At 37.0% G+C, this 27847-nt stretch overlaps 3 protein-coding genes across 5 annotated transcripts; all 3 read right to left on the bottom strand.

The window, feature by feature from the left end:
• Positions 1-1004: 1004 nt before the first annotated feature.
• Positions 1005-8054, bottom strand: LOC131936916 (pyrimidodiazepine synthase-like). The gene is made up of 6 exons (XM_059294031.1): positions 7836-8054; positions 4992-5131; positions 4235-4394; positions 3837-3934; positions 2842-3043; positions 1005-1969 (listed from the first exon to the last, which is right to left on the bottom strand). Exons 1-6 carry the CDS (start codon positions 8017-8019, stop codon positions 1725-1727), a joined length of 1029 nt encoding a protein of 342 aa, XP_059150014.1. The 5' UTR covers positions 8020-8054; the 3' UTR covers positions 1005-1724.
• Positions 8055-8695: 641 nt separating this feature from the next.
• Positions 8696-23772, bottom strand: LOC131936907 (protein usf). 3 transcript variants are annotated; one of them, XM_059294023.1, is made up of 5 exons: positions 23624-23772; positions 11980-12099; positions 10254-10438; positions 9525-9720; positions 8696-9176 (listed from the first exon to the last, which is right to left on the bottom strand). In XM_059294023.1, the coding sequence occupies exons 1-5, from the start codon at positions 23723-23725 to the stop codon at positions 8979-8981; spliced, it is 801 nt and encodes a 266-aa protein (XP_059150006.1). In that variant the 5' UTR covers positions 23726-23772; the 3' UTR covers positions 8696-8978. The 3 variants fall into 3 exon arrangements, with proteins under 3 accessions (XP_059150006.1, XP_059150008.1, XP_059150007.1); XM_059294025.1 differs by lacking the exon at positions 23624-23772 and adding an exon at positions 15209-15347; XM_059294024.1 differs by lacking the exon at positions 23624-23772 and adding an exon at positions 12726-13007.
• A 1281-nt stretch (positions 23773-25053) lies between these two features.
• Positions 25054-26539, bottom strand: LOC131936908 (uncharacterized). Its single transcript, XM_059294026.1, has 2 exons — positions 26363-26539; positions 25054-25696 (listed from the first exon to the last, which is right to left on the bottom strand). Exon 2 carries the CDS (start codon positions 25526-25528, stop codon positions 25064-25066), a length of 465 nt encoding a protein of 154 aa, XP_059150009.1. The 5' UTR covers positions 25529-25696; positions 26363-26539; the 3' UTR covers positions 25054-25063.
• Between the last annotated feature and the right edge of the window lie 1308 nt (positions 26540-27847).

The following is a 27847-nucleotide window of genomic DNA, read 5'->3' as shown; positions in this document are numbered from 1 at the left end:
CAGGTCAACTTTTAAAAAATGCAGTTCCTTCAGTATTATGACCTTTCAACTTAAAGGAGAACATGACTTAAAGGGCACAACCCAACACTGTAGATAATATGAATGGTCTGTGGACACTTGAGTGGCAAATTGCAGGGGAGGGAACCCTCAGTAACAAACTGCAGGGGAGAGAACCCTCAGTGGCAGCATCAGAAATACTGTACAGTTTTCTTCTCCCTCCAACTTAAACTATTCAGAATGAATGGAAATTCAATGAAAATATTAATTAGTAAATCTTTGTAAACACTACTTAAAGAACGTTTATGAGATCTCTGTCTGCAGATGATGTACTAGTAAAGTGACTTTTTTTTTAAAAACTGCTCATGCAGATGTAACCATGACTTAAACATGTGTTGTCCTTAAGTTTTGTTATATTTGCCACTACCAAGTGTTGACCCCCCCTCCCCCCCCCCATAAGGGTATAAGATAAAAATATGACTGCTGCCTGCCGTGTTGGGGTGCTACTCTCTTCCCACATTCAGTCTTTGATCATCTGCTGTCTTGTGTGTTTGAATTAACTGGCAGTGATTGAAACTTTGCTTTAGAATTTTTTTGCTGTTCATTTTTCATTTTTATTGTTTAAACCAAATAAAATAGAATTTGTTATTTTGAATATAAACAGATTGTTGAGTTTTTCAAATGAAATAAAAAATTTCATGACCTAATAGATGGTTGCAACAGTACATGACCTAATAGATGGTTGCAACAGTACATGACCTAATAGATGGTTGCAACAGTACATGACCTAATAGATGGTTGCAACAGTACATGACCTAATACATGGTTGCAACAGTACATGACCTAATAGATGGTTGCAACAGTACATGACCTAATAGATGGTTGCAACAGTACATGACCTAATAGATGGTTGCAACAGTACATGAACTATTAAAATTACTGCGCTTCGCAAATAAAACAGGAATACAACTATTTTAAAAGGTTTATTTCAAATCTGATAAAACTGATTGAAAAATAATATACCATACATTTTTTACTCATCCAAAACACTTGGATAAGAATTTTTAATATCTGTAAGAAGCTTCTCTACATAACAAATAATATCACAGTGATAATCATCAAGTTAAAGCTTTAAAAACTTCAGCCATCAGTAATGGGGAGCTTCAAACATCTGATTGTCATTAAAATTTTTTGACTTCAGAGCTCACACTTTAAAGTGTGGATCAAAATGCTTGAAAGGACAAGCTTTATTGATTCCCATAAACTGGGTCAAGGTAATAGTGTCTCAAGTTGGTCAAGGTCAAAGATAATAGTCTATTAACAGGGTCAAGGTGAGTGACACATCTATCAAACCTTTGGCTGCTATTATTCTTTAATGAACAAAACCTGATTTCTATTTTTAAAACTCCATTTGTGTATGTTTTTGTCACGCAATGTTCTTAACTGGTTTATTAAAAAAAAAGATTTTAAAATATGTATATATAAAAATTATTATCTGAAAGACTGTTCAACGCCTATCAACAAAATACAGTATAAGCTGTGGCCTTGAGGACTAGTGTATTCTACTTCCTCCCCCTGGCAAAAAATGCATTTCAACTTCAACTACAGAAAAAAAATTAATCTAACTATCGCCATTTCTGCAGTTATGCTGTAAATTAAATAATTCTATAATAAAGGCAACATCAAAATGGAAAAAATAACAGTTGCGGTGGGTGTGGTCACAAGGTCTACTTCTGTCTGTCTCTGGTAGCTGGGTCTCGGAGACCGTCCAAGTTCTCTAAGGGATCCTGTACAACATTGTTTGTCAATTTCACCGAACCAATGGTGAAGTCTGGCTTGCCAGTTCTGTACTTCTCGTAGTGAACTGTCAGCATCTTTCTGTCTGTCATGCAAGCCTGTACGACAGGGTCTTGCCACATCCTGTCCACCCAAGCCGTGATGTGCGGGTACTTCAATGGGCAGATGGTGAAATCTGAGGACAATTTACCAAACGAGTGAAAAATGGGAAAATAATCGGAGAGTTTAGAAATCAGAAAATTAATAGAGGGTTGAAAATTAAGGTAAATTATTTGAAGGTTGTCTTTAAAAAAATTGTTTACTAAAAATTTCTAATTAGCTACTTAGCTAGTATTTTTAAATTCTAGATATAATGAATGGAAACCTGTCTCAACAATCTCACACAGCTAACTGTAAACTTTAGTATATTTGTATTGTAATAATTTAACTGTAAACTTTAGTATATTTGTGTTGTAATAATTTAACTGTAAACTTTAGTATATGTGTGTTGTAATAATTTAACTGTAAACTTTGGTATATTTGTATAATCAACCAACTGTAAACTTTACTTGTGACATCACAAAATCAACCAACTGTAAACCTTACTTGTGACAGTCACAAAATCAACCAACTGTAAACCTTACTTGTGAGTCACAAAATCAACCAACTGTAAACTTTACTTGTGACATCACAAAATCAACCAACTGTAAACTTTACTTGTGACAGTCACAAAGTCAACCAACTGTAAACTTTACTTGTGACATCACAAAGTCAACCAACTGTAAACTTTACTGGTGACATCACAAAATCAACCAACTGTAAACCTTACTTGTGAGTCACAAAATCAATCAACTGTAAACTTTACTTGTGACATCACAAAATCAATCAACTGTAAACTTTACTTGTGACAGTCACAAAATCAACCAACTGTAAACTTTACTTGTGACATCACAAAATCAACCAACTGTGACATCACAAAATCAACCAACTGTAAACTTTACTTGTGACATCACAAAATCAACCAACTGTAAAAGTGACATCACAAAATCAACCAACTGTAAACCTTACTTGTGACATCCTTCAGCATGGGCATCCTCTCAAACCACGGCCAGATCATGTAGTCAGAGAACCCGACCTGCTCCCCATGGAAGTAGGGCTTGCCCAGCTTCTTCAGGTAGCCGTCCAGCACCTGGATGTTCTCCTCCAACCTCCTGCTCTGCTCTGGGTCGGAGTAGCCGGACCACAACAGGCTGTAGAATGCTGGGATACCCTAAAGAAATAAACAACATTAGGCCTACAGAAGACCAGATAACTACTTAACTATAGCTCTGTGACCTTTGTTAAAGTAATATTAGCAGTCTAGAACTTTTTAGTGAGGATCAGTATCAGCAGTATAGAATTTTAAAGTGAGTGAATATTATTTACGAAGTGACTGCTTGGAAGAAGCTTCTTCCACCAGGCGCTATCTGTTCGGCAGAAGATGCAAAATGCAATGACCGAAATGGATGTGCAATTGGCTAAATTTTTTCTTTTATAACTACGCAATGGGATCAATTACGCTTTTAGCTTTATTCTTCAAACAAAAATATCTGTACTGTGTGGTTGAGCATTTGCACTTTGGGCGGGTCGTCAGGGGTTGAGGGTTTATGGTATAGTTATAATATATCTGGCAAAGAATTCTATTTTATCAGTATAAAATAATTTTTAAAATTAAAATCTATTCAAATCTAAAATTTAAGTATTTATCCCTGTCCCATCAAGACAAAACATAGGCCTAAACAGCGAACATGTAGATGACAAGAAAGACCAGGTCGTTGTAGAGCTGTGCGTAAGCGAATCTTTTTCTGGTTAGAATCGGCCTATTATTTGTTTAGTTTTATCAACCCTCATTATGTGAGTACAGTGTACAATCAATAATTTCCGTCAGCTGGCAAACGAATACAAGTGTGAGATTCAGTCACAACAAAATAAATGCCCTACATTAATTTTTTAAAATATAAACAGGTCTTAACTGAATATCATTGAAATGTTTAGTTTCCTTAGAGATTTAAACAGTGGCCTACCTTTTTTGTCCAGTGGTTGAAATAAATCTTCTCATACGCTTTTACTAAAGGGTCTGTTGCATATAGTGGTGGCTCTGGGAAGATGTCATCTAGGAATTCTGTACGAGTAAAACAAACGTACAAATTATACAAACAAATTCTACAATAGCTATGTGTGCCTAGCAACCTTGAGTTATCTTACTACCTTTCCCACATTTAAGGAACGGGAAATTCTCAATTCTACACTTGTGTTAGCATGACTACAAATTTTTGCTAGTATTTTAGATTCTAGATACTGTTGAAAAAAATGTGTGCCCTTCCACCCTACTCACACATAGCTGTGCCCACATTTTAAAAACAAAGCCTAGAAACTCCTATGCTATTTAAAATGTATTTTACAAAAACCAGACATGACTTACCTGCGGTCACTAACGACTCGTAAATATGTCCCCCCTCGTACACAACAACTGGCACCTCCCCAGAGGGATTCAAGTCAAAAAACCAATCAGGCTTTGTATTCAGATCAACATTAACAAGATCATACTTAATGCCCTTGGCTGCCAGAATTAATCTTACCCTCTGAAAAACAAACATTAACAAGATCGTACTTAATGCCCTTGGCTGCCAGAATTAATCTTACCCTCTGAAAAACAATCAGTGGAACAAAGAATGTTAAAACCCTGTGCTAATAATACTTCAGGGAAATTATAAACCAAAACACTCAATCACAATCTTGTCTTACTACTATAGACGTAAACATTCAATACTTGATGGAACAGTACTTTAGCTGGAATTAAATTAAGTGCATGGGTACATATAAACAGTACTTCAATTAGAAGATGGAATTCAAACTGAAAAATAACCAAGTTATTCCTCTTATTCAAACTAGATAGTAAAGAACAAAAAACCTATATTTTTTCACCCATTATTCTGGATTGCCATTTCAGTATACTGAACAGGTGATAAAATGATAATCGTTTAAACTATTTCAGGTGTTTTAAAATTAGGTATAATATATTTATAGCCTTTAGCCAGCACTAACCTAAATCATAACCTAAACCGTAAACCTAAGTCTTTACCTAATAAGATTAATCTGGAATCATAAGTTATGATCTCTTCGCTACACACAAGTGTACATATGGCTAATCAACAAGAAAAAACACCATGCTTCCCAACCTGGGCATAAGGGCACATTCTCATGCTGTAAAGTCGCAGAACTTGACCAGGCAAAAGTGGAACCTCAGGCCCACGAAGTTCGTCAGGGTTTGACATACTATTAGATCGTAGGTGCTGAGAGTACGATGGCACCGTAAGCACTGATGGATGAAATTGAAAATATTTTTAAAAATGAATATATATACATATATATATATATATATATATATATATATATATATATATATATATATATATATATATATATATATATATATATATATATATATATATATATATATATATATATATATATATATATACATATATATAACAGAGTGTGTGTTGATGATTATTCCTTGTTGTTGTGTGCTTCTCGTTTCTCATCCTGCTGACAATGCCGACTTTGACAGATAAGCAGAGGCTTAGTGAGGGGGTGGGGTGGCAGGGTACATATATCCCCGGGTACCGACCCTAGTGCCAAAATAAGCTCATTTTAGCTGCTATTTTGACTTATAAATATAAAAATATAGGGGGGGGCAAATTGAAAGTTTGTCCCCAGGCGCCTCTGCAGATAAGTGACAAACTTTGTAATGTGATCAACCCCTTCTGGCAGTGCCTTAATGTGACAGGTGTGTAACCACTTGTGTGTGTATGTGAACATGCCGTTAAGCCGTTATGATGTGGACACCTCAGTTTGAACTAGCTTATCTCTTTCATGTAAAGAATCACACTCTGACTACAAATTCAATAATCACTGTTCCATCAACAACACAAAAATCAAGTCCTCCAAGGTCACAAGACCATGCACTGTACCAGTCTCTATCTCACATTCTACTGACACTGTTCTATCTGTTCAATCGTTCTCTGTGAAAGCTGCACTCTGTGTATGAGCGAGCCTGGTTGCAATCCTCACAACAAACACGCCAGGTCTTCATAGCACTTATGGCCACCATAACCAAGGCCAACCCTGTGTTTTTTCTCTGATCAGCATTTGGTCTCCATTCTCACACAACCTCTGCACACAACCGTTGATTATCTGTCTCTCAGCCTTTCTGCCCATGATCGTTCTCTCTGCATTTCTACACCTGTACTCATATGTAGGATTTCTTTAATATGTACCCAGACATAGTGCATCTCTATATTATACAAACAACTAATATGGTCAGATGTCTGTATGAAACTATTCTATTTCGGTACTACAGCTAAATTCCAATAATAAATTTATAAATTATCTGTAGGCTATCTATAGCCTAAACTCTATACAACCCTAAAGTGAATCTTGGAACTTAAAAACTATTAAACACTGACTTCTTAGGCCGATAAATACTATAAGTAACTATAGTACTATAATTAATAGTTATTAACAAATTTGACAAGAGGCCTAGGCCTATTGATTTAATATTAAAAACTACATAGGCCTATTCACTATTCAAATAAATAGTTTTAGTTTTGTCATTATAATAATAATTAACTTATTAAGTTATTAGGCTAAATTACTTAAAATTACAATTAGGCCTAATAATAACTAATAACTAGCCTATTACTAATAAATAGTATTAAATAGGCCTAAGTAAGTAATGTAATAAATAACTTATTAAATAAGGGTAATTTATCGCTTTAGGTACGTAAAATCGCCCGTGACTAGTAATGTGAAAAACAGGTCACTCCTTAAATTTTAATAATTATTTCACATTTTGAGGAAGATTTATCATTTATGTTTTGAAAAATACAAAATCCTCAGATGCAACTAGATGTCTAGATCTATGCTTATTTACTATAGCAGACATCTTGTTTAAGTTTAATTTTGATAAACTTATAGCGGGAGATTCAGGGGAAGCCACTCTATTTTACAAATGGCTTCTGTTTATATACAAATCTTGCTTGCAAACACTGCTGTTTATTGTTTAAAGTTAATTTCTGGCCTATAGCCTAAAAGTCAAGTTAGCCTAAGTATTAACTAAGTAATATTGATATATATTTATTTAGCCATTGATTATGGTTTATTATTCAGACAGGCCTAGGGCCTATCTAATACTATCTATAATATTTGACACAAATATTTCACAATATATGAATATATGGTAATCTATCGTTTTGGGTACTAAAATCGCCCGCGGCTATTAAAATGTACGAAAACGTTACCTCATTGTCAAGGCTGTAATAGAAGTATATTGTGATATGTTTGTGTCAAATATTATAGACAAATGAATAATAAACCTAAATTAATGGCTAAATATATCAATATAGGCCAGAAATTGACTTTAAACAGCAGTGTCTACAAGCAGGATTTGCTATATAAACAGCAGCCATTTGTAAAATAGCGTGACTTCTGCCTGAATCTTGCGCTTTAAGTCTATAAAAATAAAACTTTAACAAGATGGCTGTTATAGTAAATGAGCATGGTTGCATCTGTTGGAAACATCGCTAGTCTTCATTTACTACTGAAAAGTTTTAATTCAATTGTTTAAAAACAGGTACATAAATGAAACAAGGAAACATTTTTGTATTTTTAAAACATAAATCCTCCTCAAAATGTGAAATAATTATTAAAATGTAAGGAGTCACCTGTTTTTCACATTACTAGTCGCGGGCGATTTTACGTACCCAAAACGATAGATTACCGAATATATGTATATATAGGCCTACTTCTATTATATAATTAAAGCCTTGAAATGAGGTAACTTTTTTGTACATTACTAGCCGCGGCCGATTTTACGTACCTAAGCAAAAGGGCTTTTAGTAAAAGTAAAAGCGATAGACTACCTCTAAAAACTCTAAACTCTAAACTAAACTCTAATCTAAATAAATAATAATTAATTAGGCTAATATAAATTAAATTAGGCTTTTTAGCCGATAACGTACCAGAAAACGATATCAATGCAGAATTAAATGTACGATGTTTTCTAAACAGCTGACTAGATCTAGAACTAAATCTAGTAATAAAGGTGTCTTCTTTAAAACGAATACAGCCTATTTTTGTGAGAGAAATAAGCCGTGAACAGGATGTTAAGAGTTTGTTTACAATTTTGGTATGACTCATTTTCATAGAATTATCCTGGGCTTGCCTTGCTAGGTCTATCCGTTCTCAATGATTCTACAAAAATAACGACCAATCAAAAGTATTTTTGTTTATTTGCAAATATCCGGTTTACTTTTGATTGGTTGTTATTTTTATGAACACAGTGGTAAACATCCGTGTTCCCTATCAGCGGATTCGTGACGCAGCATACTGTTACTGATATTGATTTTTTTTATTATTCCGGAATCAGAATTTTTGCTTGCTCATGATGAATTTAAAATTTTATCTGTAGGCTATTGGCCAGAGTTTCTTCCAGGCAACTCTCCGAAGAAAGTCTACCCCCCCCCCCGAAATAGGCCTACAGTTTCTGTGAGAGTAAACTATAGTTGGCGTCCGACACCTAAGGGGACTTTGAAGATGATCAACTATGGTTGGTTGGGGGGGGGGGGGATTTTGCAGGGACTGTAATTAAAAGGGAAATGTCATATTTTTTCTATTTATTAATGAGCAAAATTAAAGAAAAAAATGTGAAGTTTTTATACAAACTGTGGTTATAATAAAGAGTGTTCGCAGTTGTACAGAATAACTTGGAAACATTTTAGTGATGTGTGATGAATAAAACATCCATCCATTCATCCTTGAGGAGGTTTAGCTTTTTACCACCTTCTTCCACTCAGACAATGAATAAAACAAGCAAGACAACTACTATCTGTGATATTTTATTAACAAACCAATCAAGATACAGTAAACATTTTGTACACAAAAACCTAGTCAGCTGTTAGGGTGGCCCCCACCTATTGGGACAAGAAATCATCAGCAGATAACACAGAAAAAAAATCTGCCTAGTGAATGTCTTAAGGAACAACCACCATCTTGATAATAGTCTTACATCAGTGCAGGGAAAGGCCCTGTGTCCTTTACCTTACAGATTCTTGTTTTCATAGAAACCAAGTTACATAAACTAAAAAAAAAAATGTTCAATCAGTTTATGCCAGGTGTTTGTGGAAAAACTGCTTCATCCTGGAGAAAGCCTGGTCGCGGCAGTCCTTGTTGTAGTTGGGGCCTGACGTGTTGGTGAAGGCGTGGGCGGCTGGGTACTCGTAGAACTCAAAGTCTTTCAAATTGGCGGCTTTTAGCTTGGCTTCAAGGGGGCGATACTCATCAGGGGAGGCAAAACCCTTGGTCTGCGGGATACAAAAGCTGTGTTTTAAATTTAGTCACAAATTTTCATACAACTCAGTACAGTCTCAGGGATTTTTTAAAGTGATTTTGTTTTCTGAAACAATTTCCCTGTATGGTTTGTTAATTTGGTGGAGAGTGAGTTGGTCCAATGATCTTAAATGACAACAGCACTTGGTGTACATTGTGATAAAAACACAAAGAAGACTAGTGCCTATTCTGAGAAGCGACAAAAGATCACTACTGCTTACATAGTGACATGGGTAAAGCAATCACTATTGCTTACACCGACTTCATGCTACCAAGATAAATGCTTACATAGTGATGATGTTGCTAAGATCATCGTTACTTACATCATCTTTCTCAGCAAAGTGACACTGTAGAGGGATCTTAATTTTGGTGACATCACACAGCTCCGCGGAGGGGATGCCATAGAAAGGGACGGAGGCGTCAATCTCTTGCACCAGGGCGGCAGCTGCCATGGACAAGGCCCCGCCCATACAGAAACCAGTCACGCCCACTTTTTTACAACCTTGCTCCTTCAAATACCTGGAACAGATACATTATGAGTCCATGGCTACATACTGTTACACATCAGGTAACATGTTGATAATGGAATGGCTTGGTTGAGGTGTACAGGGTTCAGTTACTAACAGAAAGGCTTGAGTTTAGTTCACAGTTTGAGTCCATAGGACATCATTGAGTCCATAGGACATCATTGAGTCCACAGGACATCAATGAGTCCACAGGACATTATTGAGTCCATAGGACATCATTGAGTCTACAGGACATCATTGAGTCCATAGGACATCACTGAGTCTATAGGACTTCGTTGAGTCCAAACAGTCGCAAAGGGGAGATGACTTAAGTTGGGGAGGGGAAAACAAAGTGCTGACCATACTACTGCTTTATATGCTATGTTCAGAAAAATGAACTCTACTTCATCTACCCATGGACTGTTAGTTCTGAGAGGCAACTTTTAAATATTTACAATTGTTTTGACTAGGATGTATTAGCTGAAGGAGTAGGACAAAAACAACATGTTACCACTAAAAGCAGGACATCTTTGGTCCAAGACTTACTTGGCTGCAGCCCTGATGTCCTCCACTGCCCCCTTCCAGTCCAGCCCACCCATGTAGTGACCAGCGGTTTCGTTGTCCTCCGCCACTTTACCTCTGTACAGGTCAGGGACCAAGGTCACGGCATTGGCCAGACCACAGAGCTCTTTACCACAGTCTTGGATTTGTTGGTTCACACCCCACCATTCCTGTAGGCATCAACAAGACACAATCAGTAAACTAACATCAGTAGGTTCACACAATCAGTAACATCAGTAGGTCCACACACAATCAGTAAACTAACATCAGTAGGTTCACACACAATCAGTAAACTAACATCAGTAGGTTCACACAATCAGTAAACTAACATCAGTAGGTTCACACAATCAGTAAACTAACATCAGTAGGTTCACACAATCAGTAAACTAACATCAGTAGGTTCACACACAATCAGTAAACTAACATCAGTAGGTTCACACAATCAGTAAACTAACATCAGTAGGTTCACACAATCAGTAAACTAACATCAGTAGGTTCACACACAATCAGTAAACTAACATCAGTAGGTTCACACACAATCAGTAAACTAACATCAGTAGGTTCACACAATCAGTAAACTAACATCAGTAGGTTCACACACAATCAGTAAACTAACATCACACACAATCAGTAAACTAACATCAGTAGGTTTACACACAATCAGTAAACTAACATCAGTAGGTTTACACACAATCAGTAAACTAACATCACACACAATCAGTAAACTAACATCAGTAGGTTCACACACAATCAGTAAACTAACATCAGTAGGTTCACACACAATCAGTAAACTAACATCACACACAATCAGTGAACAAACATCAGTAGGTTCACACACAATCAGTAAACTAACATCACACACAATCAGTGAACTAACATCAGTTGATCCACCATATCCACACAACAATGAGCCTTTTGTTCATTATTCTATTATCACATTATAAGATGAACACATTAATGACAGAATCTCTTACCTGTAAGATACCCTGACTGAATGTCTTACCTGTAAGATACCCTGACTGAATGTCTTACCTGTAAGATACCCTGACTGAATGTCTTACCTGTAAGATACCCTGACTGAATGCCTTACCTGTAAGATACCCTGACTGAATGTCTTACCTGTAAGATACCCTGACTGAATGTCTTACCTGTAAGATACCCTGACTGAATGCCTTACCTGTAAGATACCCTGACTGAATGCCTTACCTGTAAGATACCCTGACTGAATGCCTTACCTGTAAGATACCCTGACTGAATCTCTTACCTGTAAAACAATGATACCCTGACTGAATGTCTTACCTGTAAGATACCCTGACTGAATGCCTTACCTGTAAGATACCCTGACTGAATGCCTTACCTGTAAGATACCCTGACTGAATGCCTTACCTGTAAGATACCCTGACTGAATGCCTTACCTGTAAGATACCCTGACTGAATGCCTTACCTGTAAGATACCCTGACTGAATGCCTTACCTGTAAGATACCCTGACTGAATGCCTTACCTGTAAGATACCCTGACTGAATGCCTTACCTGTAAGATACCCTGACTGAATGCCTTACCTGTAAGATACCCTGACTGAATGCCTTACCTGTAAGATACCCTGACTGAATGTCTTACCTGTAAAACAATGATACCCTGACTGAATGCCTTACCTGTAAGATACCCTGACTGAATGCCTTACCTGTAAGATACCCTGACTGAATGTCTTACCTGTAAAACAATGATACCCTGGGCTGATTTTTTGGGATCCCCACACAGAACACCAGGACATGCACCCAGCTGGTTGGCGCTCTCAAACTTGATTTGTTTAGGGGTTGCCATGGTGCTCAACTGTGAAGATCAAACAAATAAACACTGAATACATGCATTAAGTTGACAGTCCAACTATCAACACAAGCTTATACAACCCAATAGATGATAAGCCTTACTGAAAAAAAAAAAGATGTAAAGTTAAAGAAAAAGAAGGGGGGGGGGGGGGGGGAAGAGAAGATAATAAAACATTGATGGTGTAACACAAGTGACCACTTGACTATAGCCTACTACATAGGGCTGTATACACAAGTTAAATGAATAAATAAAATATTTTAAGTCACCACATTATGTAGGCTAAATACTACATTGCATAATTATTAGCATTATTATTCTATACAATCACTGTATGGAAAATGTCTAATTCCAGGAACTTTGTTCAACTAGACTATGTGACATGTACAAGTGACATCATCATTGCTAATGAATGCCTCACAGTACTCATTATATAACAAACTCATAGTAATAGGTCATGGTTTTCCCCAAAACTCCTACTTTAATTAACACTTTTCTTAGAGTTAATTAACTTTAAAAGTGATCCTACAAAAAACTAAGACAAGAGATTTCACAGATTCCAAACACGACGGAAAAAACTCCCGAATGTGTGCCACGACACTTAGCGGTTCTACAGCTGAGCTCTACTGTACCTCCTTCAGCTCGGCCTTAGAAACTTTGTATGCGCCGCGCGGCATGGAGACAACGTCACACACGCAGGAATGTTCTGGTATAGGTCACAAGTCATCAACTCCGCGGCCTTAATGTCAGACACTCGCCTCAACAATTCCCAAATCGCCAGGACCGACCTCGGGCTCTCGGCAAATAATTAGAGAAAAATCTCCCTCGGCTGGGCTGAAATGTTCTATTAGCTGAAGACGAGTTTGGGTGATTGCTGGGGATTAGACACTTGGCAGGCACGCGCGTGGTGGTGGTGGTACGGCTACACACGGAGAAGGATGGTTTTATATACGGGGTCACCACAAGGCGGCTGTACGCGAATGGTGGGCATGTTGGTGACAATGGGAAGACAGGGGGGCAGGTCTTAACGTGAGTAGTAAAGCTGGGCCAATGTCAACAAGAGGTGTGAAGGCCGGAGCTAACACGGCGCTCAACAGGTGACGAGATGTGGGGTCTAGTCAAACATGGACGCCATTAGGGCTTTGTGACGGCTGTAAACAACGGGCCATCTCCAGTTAGATAATTCACAAAGATCAAACATGGACGCCATTATGGCTTTGTGACTGCTGACTTTAAGACTGCTGTAAACAACAGGCGATCTCCCGTTAGATAATTCACAAAGATTAAAGATGGGCTCCATTAAAGCTTTGTATGCATCTGATTTTAAACCGGCTTTTCGTTCAACAATCGATCACCCGATAGACAATACACAATGATTTTTTTAAACGGACTTACATCGTACGTAGGCTTGCATTGGGATGCTTATGTCGTTTAAAAAAAAAGACGGCGAATTTGACACGTGAAAAACTTTATGGAGCTATATATAGTTGGTGTATGTGTTTTTTAGCGCAATTTCCATACTGGACAATTGCGATTATTAACTCGTCATTTCTGGATGGATGGATGGATGGATGGATGGATGGATGGATGTGCGCAGCTTTAAGTCGTATCTCCTCTTCAACGAAGCAATATCAAGGACTAGTTCCAAAAGCAAATATGTTAAGCAAGTTCCGAGGATGATTGTGGGCCAAAAAAATTCCCGGAATTCCTTCCTGGATTTCCCGGAAAAGCCAAAAAAAACTCGAAAAAAAAATGCAGTTTTTTGCCCATATCTCGGCAACCAGACCACTTAGCCACTTGAAACATTTACCAATCGATTCCTGCCATAATTTAGAACAATATTGCTGAAGAAAGTTTTCAAAAATATCCTTTCGTTCGGTCACAAAAAATTAATTAAGGAAATTGCGCTTAAATTGTCACTAGACTTTTTATTAACTTGCTTAGAACAGAATAGACCATAGTCACCAGGCTATATATTGATACGACCAGTACAATCTCGTATTTGAACTACCCGCCCTACGTAACGTTAAAAGACCACATCACGCAATTTACCTCTGCTGTAAAAACTTCAAACAGTTGAACGTAGATAGACGTGTACAGATGAGTGGCAGAGGTTAGAATGGCTTGTAGACATAATATCAGATTTTAGATAGTGGCGATAATTCGTCAAATCAGGATTTCTTTTTCCCTCTATTTGAAACTTTCGGGGGCTGGTAGATAGATTTGCGGCACGTTGTTTTAAATAACGGAGGAACGGGTGGGAGAAATGCCAGAAAGAAACACTGGGTGAAATGCCGCCTACAACATTTATGGGGTTCGTTTCTCGAAATCATACCCAGACCTTTATGTGTGGTCAAAAACTGGTACCGCCGTTAAGGAGGTTTTTGTGACTTTTAACCGTTAGATATTGTGTAGCGGGGTGATCAACATAACGCTATCCCCTGGTCTGTGGTGCGCCACTTATTCCACATCAACAACATCAAGGTCAAGTCGCAACAACAGCGCCAGCACGGTACATGTCACCTTTGACCTCAAGCCGGCATGGTTAGCCTTGACCTGCTTTATACGCCTTGTTTCATATAATAGGAAGTCAGCAAAATAAAAAAATATGGAAGCTACAACAGGCAAACTAACATACAGCCCGGTGTCAACTGTCAGGGTATCCTAGTCGTATGGGCTGCACTCGGTGCTTTTTTAACAAGTACAAACGATGTAGAGTAAGCTTATTTAATTATTAGAGCAAATAGAATACTCTAGATAGATTGTATTGGGGAAAACACGACCTTCTCTGATAGTCTAGATAAAGAGGGGGAAGCTATCAATAAAAAACCGTTTGACAAGATGTTCAGATGCATAAAGTCGTGAATGCATTACAAGCAACCGCATACATAAAACCAGAATTAGATCTGTTATCATAAATGTACGTTGGTTGGCCTAAAAAAGCAATCGCTCAACAAGAACGTTCCTTACATCAGCCAAAACAGCTCAATCTAAGAAACAAAGGTTGTCGGCACAACGCAAAAATAAACAAAGAAACCATCACTCACCACAAAACAAAAACGTCGACACAATGCAAGAAACAAAACCAGCCAACACAAAAAGAGACAGTACTTACAATTTACTGTTAGTTTAGTTTAGCCTCAACCGACACAAGCTTATCTGGCTTTCAAAATGACGACAGGCGAGGCTCGCTATATATAGTGTCACGCTTGGCGCTTTTTCTTTTCAGGAAAATCCCGGATATACCAAACCCCGCGGGCCCCGCTGTCCACCCTCTCCCCCACGCAAATAAAAACACCAAACAACCTATCGATTTACTGCATAGTTTTGCCGGGCCGTGACGGTAGGCGAGGTAGAAAGATTTAGTCCAGTATCAAGCGACGCTGGGCGAACAGGAAAGGATTAGCGACATACAAACGTCACCAGCTACAGGACATATGGATCAGATTGAAAGAAAATCTTCAATGTGTTGGTGTCTACTGTGTGAAGATTGAACTTAAACTAGGACGGCAAAGAATGTCATGATAGACTTCACATTATTTTGTGAAGCGGTGTTTTCAATGATGAGTACGAAAATGTGATGAATACAAAAGTTACATGGTTATTCCCGTCACATACCTAACGTAAACCAGAAATACCATAGCATGATCAATGCTGCTCTTGAAAAGTGATATTTATCCCCCCCCTCCCTTTTCTTCCCCATACCAATCGATAAATGATAAGATCTTCTGAGAAAGTTATGCTACACGAGTTTCTGAGTAAGGCTGAGTCAAATGGGAAAACCAGAACTGAGCGGGAATTCCACGCGTGAGAAGAAAGTACTCTTATTACATGTCGCTGGGAAGGAAAAGTTTTTTTTACATGTCGCTAGGAAAGAAAAGTACTTTTAGACAAGAGGTGGGAGTACTGTTGTTATTTGCAGGGACTAGCAAATATCGCGAGGAAAGTAGAACCTATTGACAATTAGTGTGTGGTAGAGGTGACATGACACACCATTTACAGTGGGAGCTAGAGGTGACACACAATTTTCATATTGTGAGTTAGAGGTGGATGGGCCTAGTACAACGCCAATAAGCTTTCGGTGATCTATAAATAATAATACACCGTAGGGATTGGGAAAACGGGACTCAATTTTCTGACGATGTGAGGGGAGGGCGGGGATGGAGTGTAAAAGAAATGTGATGAGACAAGATTTTTTTTTTTGCGCTTCTGTAAAAAAACAAAAACTGACCGGGGGGGGGGGGCGACGACACTATCAGACGTAGTCTGAGGATGAGGGTCGTGTAATAAAATAACATAAACACGCACAAATTATTTGACGTCTATTCGACAAAAGCTTACAAACAGAATAGTAAACGTAGGTCATTGACTCGTGACCATTGCCACAGGTCAAAAGTTTTAAACCGACGGTAGTCAAGTGAGAGAAATCTACAACAGGTGAGGCAGTGACTCATGACGATATACGCTTGAGTGACCTTGTTGTTTGTGTAGGCTTGCTACACCTGAGTGACCCCCACACTAAGGTCACACACATCCTGTGTCCCCAGCACAGCCAATGGGTGGCTGAAACCTGTGTCTGACCCACGGGCTAAGGGTATGACCCACGGGCTTAGGGTATGACCCACGGGCTTAGGGTAGGTCCGTGAGTGACTGCCCACAGACATCCTGTATCTGAGCCATTCGACAACTAAAATCTGGCAGACCAAGAACTAGCACAAGTGACGTTTATTTATAGTTACATCTAAACCATGAATGGTCCCCCACACCCACAGCTCATGAGGGAGGGCCCTACCCTGTACCTAAAGATTTTGACAAATGATAAAATTTTGCTGAATCACACTTAGCACCCGGAACTGAGGACCTCAAGCTGAACTAACTTTTGAACATCCAATTTGTTGCAACTGGGGGGGGGGGGTAATATTAATGCCAATGTTTAACAGATTCTATGTTAGATTTAGATAAAGTTGAAAGTATCAGGCTATTTAAGGCATGCTATACACTGTATATAGACTTTAGAGCTTACACCTTGTTGGGAACAGATACAGTGTAATAATATATGGACCAATCAGCAGGATGTATCTACCTGCTTAAAATGTTAAATAGGGAAAGTCTTTACATGGTTATCAATGATAGCAATCCTGTTCTGTGTCATCTTCAGGGAAAAAAAGATAAATTCAACATAAGTAACAGCTCTGGTCACCACCTTATCAAATAATTCCCAGAAATGTAGGACTCAAGAACATGCATCAGAACAGGAGCTTTTGCTAGATAATTTACAACGTTCAACACTAAAGGACTTTTAGAATTAAACAATGTTGTACATTTACAAGTATTTTAACAGTATAAGATATTTACCAAACTTTCAACAGTTAACAATATTTACCAAATATTTAATAGTATAGGACAGTTACTAAACATTAACCATCCTGTTATAATGATTTACAATACAAATTTATTGCATTCTCGGTATAGTGTATTGACTTCTAAACAGTTTTTTGCTAAGGATGGTCTGTGAAAAATATGTAGGGTGTAAGGCTATGGTTGATTTTTTTGAACAAAGAATGTATTGCACCAGTTTAATATGGCTTTTAGAAAGTTTTCCATAATGAAAAATCTGAAATTTTAAAACAGAAAATCAATTTTTGCAGACATTTATCTTACTACAATTTTTTTTAACAATATGTATCTATTTGCACTGCTTTTTGCTGAATACTTCCTAGCACATATTTTTTACCCTTTATGTTTAGGTCAAAAGTTATAGCACTATTATCAAAATTATAAATTTGTGAGAATATCTGTAGTCTATATTATTATATATAATAATATTATTATTAATAATATTAAAATATATTAATATTAAAATCTTGCTTCTATCCACCCTAGGCCAGATAAAGAAATATCCTATGTATCATCTTAGGTACATTATTTCTAAGTATTTGAAGAAAAACCTGGCAGGCAACTAGAACCTAAACCCATAAAATGTTGTCACAGAGAAAGAGATTAAGATTAGGTTAGCTATTTGATATGGTAATGTTAAGTCTTTGGGGGACTGCCAGGAAAACTGACAGTGACTAACAAAAGTGGAGGAAGCTTTCTGTGGTGGCCCCATGTGTCGTGGGCACAAAAAAGAAAAGATTATCATGTATGTCAAGACTTTCCAGTCAGTATATTTAAGAAAATGAAATTATAAGCAAGATCTTTTACTAGCTTTCCTGTCCATTTAATTCAAGAAAGTAGGGCCTACTGTTTGTATAACAGACATGTGTCTCATGTTAGGTAAAACAAAATTATATATTTCTTTTAGAGGTAGCTTGCTGCTTTGCAATGGAATAAGGTTAATAAAAGAATTATTTTATTTAAATTTTAAATTTAGTAAGACAACTAACATGATTTAAATACTAATTTAAGAAAAAAACTAACTTAAATATAATTATAATAAATATTACGTCTTTGTATCTACCATTAGATTTAGACAAGATTACATAACAAATCTTATTTAAAAATGTTCTACCATCAGGGCATAGGCCTTAACTCAAAACTGCCACCAGCCTTGCATTCTCTCAAAAGGGGGGTACAGTAATAATAATTCTTAAATCATATGCAATGTTTTTAGTTTTTAAAACATGATTGTTAAACCATGACAGAGTTTTGTAAATATTTATTAACTTCAGATTTGATGTCTTTTGATGACGTCATGGTTTTTTTTAAAGATTTTTACCTCCCACCTACCCTCTGTCACAAAAAGCCAGCCCGCCCCCCCCCCCCCCCCCCCCCCCAAAGACGTTACTTCAGCCTTAAAACATCGGTATTTTTTTCCCTAAATCTCTGCCGAGCTTGGTCAACATAAGAGTATTTTGATCAATTTCTATTACAATTTATTAAATCATTTTTCTAAAATGCAAATGAAAACAATGGTCAAAAATAGTTTTCCAACACTATCTGAATAATTATTGAATAATTGGGTAATCTATCGTTTTAGGTACGTAAAATCGGCAGAGGCTAGTAATGTGCGACAAAGTCGCCTCATTGTTAAGGCTTTAATAGAAGTATGTTGTGATATATTTGTATAAAATATTATAGATAATTGAATAATATACCAAAATCAATGGCTAAATATATCAATATAGACCAGAAATTAACTTTAAACAGCAGTGTTTGCGAGCAATATTTGCTATATACACAGCAGCCGTTTGTAAAATAGAGTGGCTTCCCCTGAATCTCCCACTATAAGTTTACACAAAAAAAAACTTAAACATGATGGCTGCTGAAGTAAACAAGCTTTGTTGCATCTGATGAAAACATTGCTAGTCTTTATTTATCACTGAAAAGTTTTAATACAATTGTTTAAAATTTTTAAAACAGAACATTTTTCTAACTTTTAAAACATAGATCTAAATCTTCCTTAAAATGTGAAATAATTACTAAAATTTAATGAGGCACCTTCTTTTCACATTGTCATTACTAACCTCAGCTGATTTTACGTACCTAACTAAACCTACTAAAGTGTAACTAAAGGGATAGATTACCAATGAGTCCAATAAATATAATTAATTAATACCTAGATCTAGATTTTTAGAGACTAGATCTAGACACTAGAGAGACGTAGAGACATAACGAAAGTTTAAGTTAGAGAATAGACTAGAGTCTAGGGTAAAATCTTAGTTTAGCGTCGTAAATTCGGGCAAAACTAGTAATGTAGGAGAGAGTGCATTAATGAATATGTCATTAAATATGAGTATATTTTCGTATATTTTGATAAAATATTATAAATAATTGAATAATAGATCACCATTTATGGTCAAATCAATTTAAATATCCTGAAATTAATTTTTATCAACCCTGTTCGAGATAGTAAATTTGCTATTAAAAACAGCAGCCATCTTAAGAAAATGTTATTTAGAGTAGCTTCCCTTTCATTTCTATTCGTATGAAAATGTATTTAAATATGATTAATGATTGTCTTGTTGTATAGTCCGTATTACAAAGCATTTTTTTTTTTAAAATTCTGCTCTTTAAAAACTGAATTTCCTAACAAACAACTTTATTAATTCTAGAAGCATTGTGAGATGCAACTTGTATCCATGTTTTAAATCACGTTTTTTTTACTAATGTTTATTTGATCTTACTATTACTATATAGTTTGAGTTTTTCCTTATTGTTTGAATGTTCACTATTTTCATTTCAGGTTTTTCTTTTCATCAATTAGTGATTCTATCGTAACTTATGACATTTTTTACTTCTCTTTACCTTAATTAAACCCCAACCTCCGTCATATTTTTGTTGTCAATGTCACAACAAGTCATAAGGGGTCATCCATAAATGACGTCACACTCGTAGGGGGAGGGGGGTCCGTAATTTTGTGACGATGTGGGGGGAGGGGGGGGGGGGGGTTCAGATGTTGCGACGTCACATTTTTGCATTATAAAAAAAGCAATGTTAGAAAACGAATTGTAGACGTTATTTCGCGTTTTAGATAACTGTTTTAATAAATTGTAATAGTTTAGACAAGATTTTGGAAAAATATCGATGTTTAAAAAAAATTCAACTGCAATTTTGAGGGGGGTTTTAGGTTGAGGTGTGACGTCATTTTAGGGGGGGGGGGGTCTGGCTTTTTGTGACGATGAGTGACGGAGGGGAGGGGGGAGGTAAAAATCGTCAAAAAAAGCGTGACGTCATTTATGGATGACCCCTAATGTAAAAAATTACGCTTCGCTCTGTCTTATCTAAGATCTCTAGCCATAATTTTGACAACAATAAATGTTTGTCATCATTTATATATACAGAGAGACAAAATGTATTATCCACCAGCTTCCCTCTTTAAACATCATCTAAAATAATCAGCCACTCCATCCCTTAAGTGCGTGTTGTCATTATGGTCGATCGCAAGTCTCCACCTGCCAGACACATTTTGGTTATCCTTTGTTGTCAAAATGTCAATATCAAGTACCCAAGTGAGTGATATGGGATTGTCCATAAATGATGTCACATATTATTTGCTACGGGAGTCAGTGAAGATTTGTGACGTCAACTCAGGCGGCTCCGCAATTTATGACGTGTCGGTCTCATGAAAGGAGGTGAACGGGGAAAAATACCTAGGTGGTTGATGGAGAACCTCTATAATGCTTTGTTCAATCAAAATAACGATAAATAAGCATTGGTATACGTATACCTTGCTTAAAACGAATCATCACAAATGTTGCAAGCCTGCTAGTTTAAGACATTTGGCAAAACGGCCTTAACTTAACACATTATCCCCGTCAAAAAGGCTTGCCACCAAATGCCTGCCAACGAATAAGCCGCGTCTAATGCGGGGAGTTAGGAATACGGCCATTAGCATGGGCCGCGTTAGAGCACCAGTAGGCTATCGCGCTTTGTAAGATAACGTAAATACTTAAATTCAATTTCGCTAAACTGCGCGAAAATTTAGTGATGTTCCATCGTTTGAGGAAATTTATTTTCTTCGACTTAAATTGAAATATCATGTTGACTGTCTGGCTCTTAATCTCCGAATATCACTTTTAATGTATCAAGATTCAGAACTATAATTTACTTTAATATAAGTGTCATTTTATCGTTTATTGTGCTTTTTATAAAGCTCAGAGCAGCTTCAAAATCGGACGGCCATCCTGTTTTCACCAAGCTTCTTTTGGAGCTTAATATGGGTAGTCTAGTTCTATACAGTGAGAGCTTAATACCTTTTTAAAGGGCCGAATGTCTCGAGACAGCAAGCTTGCAGAAATAACTACGTACGTTTAAATGGACGAGTGATAGGTGTGTTAGGGGTATAAGCGTCAAAAAGGCAGTGCTTGTTGTTGTTTTTTTTTATATATAAAATTAGCCTAACGGTCGGCGGTACCGGTACATGACGTCACGTGCGAGCGTTAACTCGGTGACGATGTACTAAATGGGGGAATGAAAAAGGTGGGGTTCAAGAAATGCGACTCAGCAAGCTTTTTACATTTCTCGACCCTTCTTAATAGTTCTATCGTCCCCACTGAGAAAATGGAGCACCAATGAATGACGCGTCATACTTCTACAGCTGGTCTTTCTCCCACAACCATCACCTGTTTTCACGGAAAAAAAAACCTGACCCGTCTCCAAAATCACATCGCTGAGTTCTACTCAACCTTTCCCCATAATAAATCACAATTTCTATCTGAAACAATATGTCCATATGTTTGTTCTGTAATAATGGACGCTGTCATTACTATCTTAAGAGCGACGTCATTTATGAGCGATCTCTTATTGATTTGATTACTGCAAATAAAGTGTTCAAAAGTTCGACCTCCCAACAATTGTTGTGGTCTTGGATGCACACTATTAAGTCTGAAAAGGTCTATTAGTCATTCATGTCAACTATATTGAAAAAAAAATTACTATACAGGGGGGTCATCCATAAATGACGTCACCCTTTTTTGACAATTTTTACTTTCCCCCCCCCCCCTCCCCTCCGTCACACGTCGTCACAAAAAGCCAGACCCCCCCCCTAAAATGTCGTCACACCTCAGCCTACAACCTCCCTCAAAATTGCAGTTGAATTTTTTTTTAAACAGCTATATTTTTCCAAACTCTTGTCTGAACTCTGTCAAAATAGAGTATTTTAATCAATTGTTACTATTATTTTATTAAAACAGTTTTCTAAAACGCAAAATAACTCTAAAATTCGTTTTCTAACATTGCTTTTTTATAATGCAAAAGTGTGACGTGGCACCAACTGAAACCCCCCCCCCCCTCATCACACACCGTCACAAAATTACGGACCCCCTTCCCCCCTACGAGTGTGACGTCATTTATGGACGACCCCCAGGCATATATTAAAACAATATAAAACAATCATATTAAACCACAAAATCAACACAAAACACATGCGAATAGACAATTTTTCAAGGGAAACTACTCTATTATTGTTTTTGAAACATGGCCGCTGCTTAAAATTTACTCTTTGTTGTCTCGAACGTGGTAGTTTAAAGTTTATTCCAGGATATTTATGACTGGTTTGGTCTTGGATTGTGATTTGTTATTCAATTATCTGTTCAATTATGTAAAATATGACATAAATATGGCCAAATGAAAGAAATATTCATTAGTTACCTTCATCGCTCATTACTAAGATCTAGCTATGTTGGAATTTACGACGCTAAACTAAGATTTTACCGAGTCTAGACTACTCTAGACTAGAGTCTTTATTAATATATTATATATCAACTGTATCAATTATTGGGGCTATTTTTGTTAACTCAATAAAGAGTAAAGACTGCATTATCTAATCTAGTCTACTAAAGTCTAAAAATATTTAGATCTAGACTCTAGATCTAGAATCTAGATCTCTACTTCTACTGTAAATCAAGGCCAAAGGGCATTAATCCTTGAAATTTTAAAGCGTTCTATTAATAGAAGACCTAACCGCTAACCTACACTACACAATGTCAACATAACTTTCACAATCGAGCACTTAACCATGAGTTATAAAATTTAAGTTTGGTACCACTTGGTCTTAAAAAGCTTGTATGAAACTTATTTGAAAATCTACCTGTTTGTAAATAGCTGCTAGACGTCTAGAAGCTGTCAAATTAGATGAAACAGTAGGCCTAATGCAGAAAGTTACTCTAAACAACGTAGCAGTCGGTAACATGTTGCCAGATTTTTTAAGGGCAGTGTAAATGGTTTATTTAATAAACCCTCAAATTAACATTGGAATCTAGAATAGATCTATGACAATTTTAGGTGATAAGGAAGTTGTAAATAACACACACAAAAGGAAAAAACCCACAAAAATCTCTAAAAATTCACGATTTTGTCTAAAATTGTATTAAAAAGTTAGATCTACATCAAAAAAGCTCAAAATCAACAATAAGTAATTAACCAATAAAATGAACTCTGTTCGTCAGAATAGCGTAGAAAAGTAAGGAGTAGGCCTATACGTATCCATGATTTTCGTGTGTAAAACTACACATTTCAATAATACATAGATCTAACTGATTGTAGTCTTTATTAGCAATGTTAAGTGCAAAATTTGAATGAAATATCTGAAGTAGTTTTTGAGATTTGTATTGAAAAAAAAAACGATATAGTGAAAACGATGAAAAAAAAAAAAATTTTTAAACATATATCTAGATCTACCAGTTATATAAGTTGACATGGAACTTCTTACTTAGCAGTTAGAATAGATTTTAAGCTCTTTTGTATTTTTTAAGTAGCTTATGTATGCTAAATAAATTAAATACGTTCATATATCATTAACTTCTAATAAATAAGCCGTCAAAATTGTCATTGCGTGGATGGCGCCCCCCGAAAAAGTCTACCGCCCCCGAACGAAATGGAATTTATATAGAAAGCATATACTTTTACCAGTGTTCGCGCCCCCCCCCCCCCGAAAAATGTTGTCGCCCCCCCCCCCCCACCTCAGCCTACAACCCCCCCCCCCCTCTAAATTGCAGTTGAATTTTTCTTAAAACATCGATATTTTTCCAAAATCTTGTCTGAACTGTCAAAATAGAGTATTTTAATCAATTCCTATGGCAATTTATTAAAACAGTTTTATAAAACGCGAAATAACGTCTAAAATTCGTTTTCTTCAATTGCTTTTTATAATGCAAAAGTGTGACGTCGCACCATCTGACCCCCCCCCCCTCCCCCTCGTCACACACCGTCACAAAATTACGGACCCCCCTCCCCCTTGTGAGTGTGACGTCATTTATGGACGCCCCTAAGTGTTGTTTTCGAATTTTAAATCTCAGTGTTGTTTTAGAATTCTAAATTGTTAATACTTTTTTTTCCTTCATCAATAATCTTTGTGACCATGTCTTGCGATTTAAAAATTATAATTATGCATACGTGAAATTGGCTTTTGGGCGTGTGTTTTGATGCACACAAACACACACGAACGCGCGCGCGCACACACAAACACACACATACACACACGCACAATACAAACACGAACTCAATCTTAAGCTTGATGGTAAGTAAGCTTTTAATGAATGCAGTATTTCCTGTTCAGTTTGAACGATCGGGTGACGAACGCATCCACGAAAAAATCGTTGAGGTGGAGGGTCTTGTTGCTGAGGAAGTCATACGGGTCTTTGTTGCAGATCCGCAGAGACAGATAGAAGATACAAAACTGACCGCACGTCCAGGACTCAGGGGGCTGGAACGGCTCGACGTTCCGGCGCCATTTCCGGCTGTGTTTGTTCAAGAAGTAGACAAATTCCAGCCGCGGTTTCTGCCCGGCCGGGTCAAAGTACTCCGCTGGGCCGGTGAGTGGGAAGAACGCGCAGACCCAGTGTTCTCCGGGTAGCGTCGATGTGTTGAAGATGAACGCTTTTGGTCTCTGGAAAGCCGGGACTCTGGGTAGCTCGTCTAGCATGTACACGCCGCCAAAGGCTCGCTTTAGAATGGCGTCGCTGTTCATTGCTTTCTCTATCAAGAAGGAGTTCATCTTTAGTAAATTACTTTAGGTCCGTGGGGTGATTTTTAGGGTTTACGTTCAAATATAATCCACCCCAGGAAAGGATAACTCAGGTGAGAATAACGACGACGATGTTCAACAAAGGTGGCATAGATGATAAAGCTCGATGGCAATATAGGTAAAAAAAAAAATAACCACCTATAAAAAAAAATAACAATTTAGTTAGAATGTTTACAAGGTTATTTTTATACGTTTTATTTTATACGTTTCTTCTTCCTTCTTGATGGTAGTTTTGTAATGTTGAACGGGATTTTCTACAACCTCTGTGAGGCGCTAAAAAGGCCGTTGATTCCGATTTAAACCTGCTTTTCTTTTTTTTTTTTTATGTCGGGGTTTGCTTCCATAGTCCTTGTTTATCCAAGAACAAACTAGATTTACGAGGCAACAGTTGTTTCATTTTGTAGCTTTACCGACCCTACCACTGTTGAAATATCGGTATTGTTGGCCAGCTGAGCCGGCTAGTATCCATGTATCTGGGTGGCCTATGTTCATCCTATGTTGAGCACATCATGCTAAAAAATAAACTTTTGCCAACGTTATTAGGCTAATTATATTACCCGCACCATCGTTAGTGTATTCTAGTACACATGCATATCTCAGGGGTAGGTAGGTAAACAACTGCTATATCCCCGGACCCCCCCCCCCCTCCTGATGAAATAGAAAATCATTAACCCCCCCCCTCCCCCCGAGCAAAAGAAATGTATTATCTTTTTGTCTTTTACGATATAACGACCTTGTATGTATGGTAGCACAATTATTTTAACAGGCCTACTAACTACTAGCTGTAACAAGTAACTACCTCACCTCGTCTTCTACACCTCTACGACAAAATGATCTATCTATGCTAATTAGATTCGGTAGGCTACAATGATTTGCCTAGTTATGCACAATCTAAAACCAAAATTTGTAGGCCAATTAATCGTTGATTACATTCTGTTCATTTTGTATAAGTCATTTCATGTTCATTATGAATATGGTGAACGGAAGTTAATGTTTTTTAACCCGACCCCTATGAAAAGCTTCTCACAAATTTAACTCCGTTCACTTAAGCGCTGTTCGTCTCAAGTGAACTATAAATAGGCTACATTTTACAAATATTTTTACTTCCTCTTATATACGAAGTATAGAGAAAGTATTGTAATCGTGCACAAAAATCACTTGAAATTTTAACAATTTTCACCGTATTACACCTCAGTCCTTCTTCACATCCGAAGTATAGAGGACTTATTTTAATCGGGCAAAAATTATCAATCCAGATTTATCAAAATTAAAAGGTTTTATGCGTAATCCAGTCTGAAAAACTGGGCTTTGCAATTCTGTCCGTATGTCTGTGTGTGTGTCTGTGTGTGTGTGTGTCTGTGTGTAAACACGATTACTTGAGTACCGTTACAGCTAGTTTGATGAAATTTCATATATAAGTATTTTATCAAAATCGCAGATCCGTATCAACTTTTGAGCGATTTCCGATAACCGGAAGTGGTACTTTTTCTACTTTGAATTTTTCAAAAGCCTATAACTTGAGTACTATTTCAGATAGATAAATGAAGTTTCACATGTGAGTAAAAGATCTAATTTTCTACCTTCTGTTAAATTTTGAGTAATTTCCGTTGACCGGAAGTAGTAATTTACGTTACTTCCGATTTCTCAAAAAACTAATGTAAATTTTTTTAAGTACTAATAATATTGCGCACTAGTATGCACTTTTTTTTTATTTGGCGTTCACTTGGTGTGCAATTCTTTTGTCTACGAGATTTTATTCTATTTTTAAAACTTTAAGTATTTAAAATGGATTAAAAATCATGTCTATAGCCCGAGTTCCCATCCCCTGTTGTTTTATATAAGAATATTCGAGAAAGTTTAGGGGAGATCACTCCCGGTTTATTTTTTCTTAAAAACCTTTCTAATAATAAGCTTTTAAATGCATTGAAAATTTTAAAAAAAATTGTTTTCTTTAACCAAAACATTGAAAGCTGTAATGTCTTTGAGATTTAATGAGATTTAATTTAAGTCATGTTTATGTTAATTTGTACGGGGCATAGATAGTTTTATTTAACTGCTCTAGATAAAAAAAAGGCCCCACCTTTACGGCTCTTGACTAGATCTCATGTCTAAAAACCATTTTAATCAGTGTTTCTTTCAGACATTTTTCTGTCCGGAGATTGGAAGCGGAGGGGGGGGGGGGGGGTAAACACTGGTGAAAGTATGTATTTACTATTCTATTTCGTTAGGGGGGGGGGGCAGTGTTTCTTCCAGACTTTCTATATAAAGTTCCATTTCGTTCGGGGGGGG

This window comes from Physella acuta, unplaced genomic scaffold (assembly GCF_028476545.2).
Source record: "Physella acuta isolate Inbredline_101_S28 unplaced genomic scaffold, ASM2847654v3 ptg000195l, whole genome shotgun sequence".
Lineage (NCBI taxonomy): Eukaryota > Metazoa > Mollusca > Gastropoda > Physidae > Physella > Physella acuta.
The sequence above is the reverse complement of the archived record's forward strand: the minus strand, read 5'-3'. Positions and strand labels throughout refer to the sequence as shown.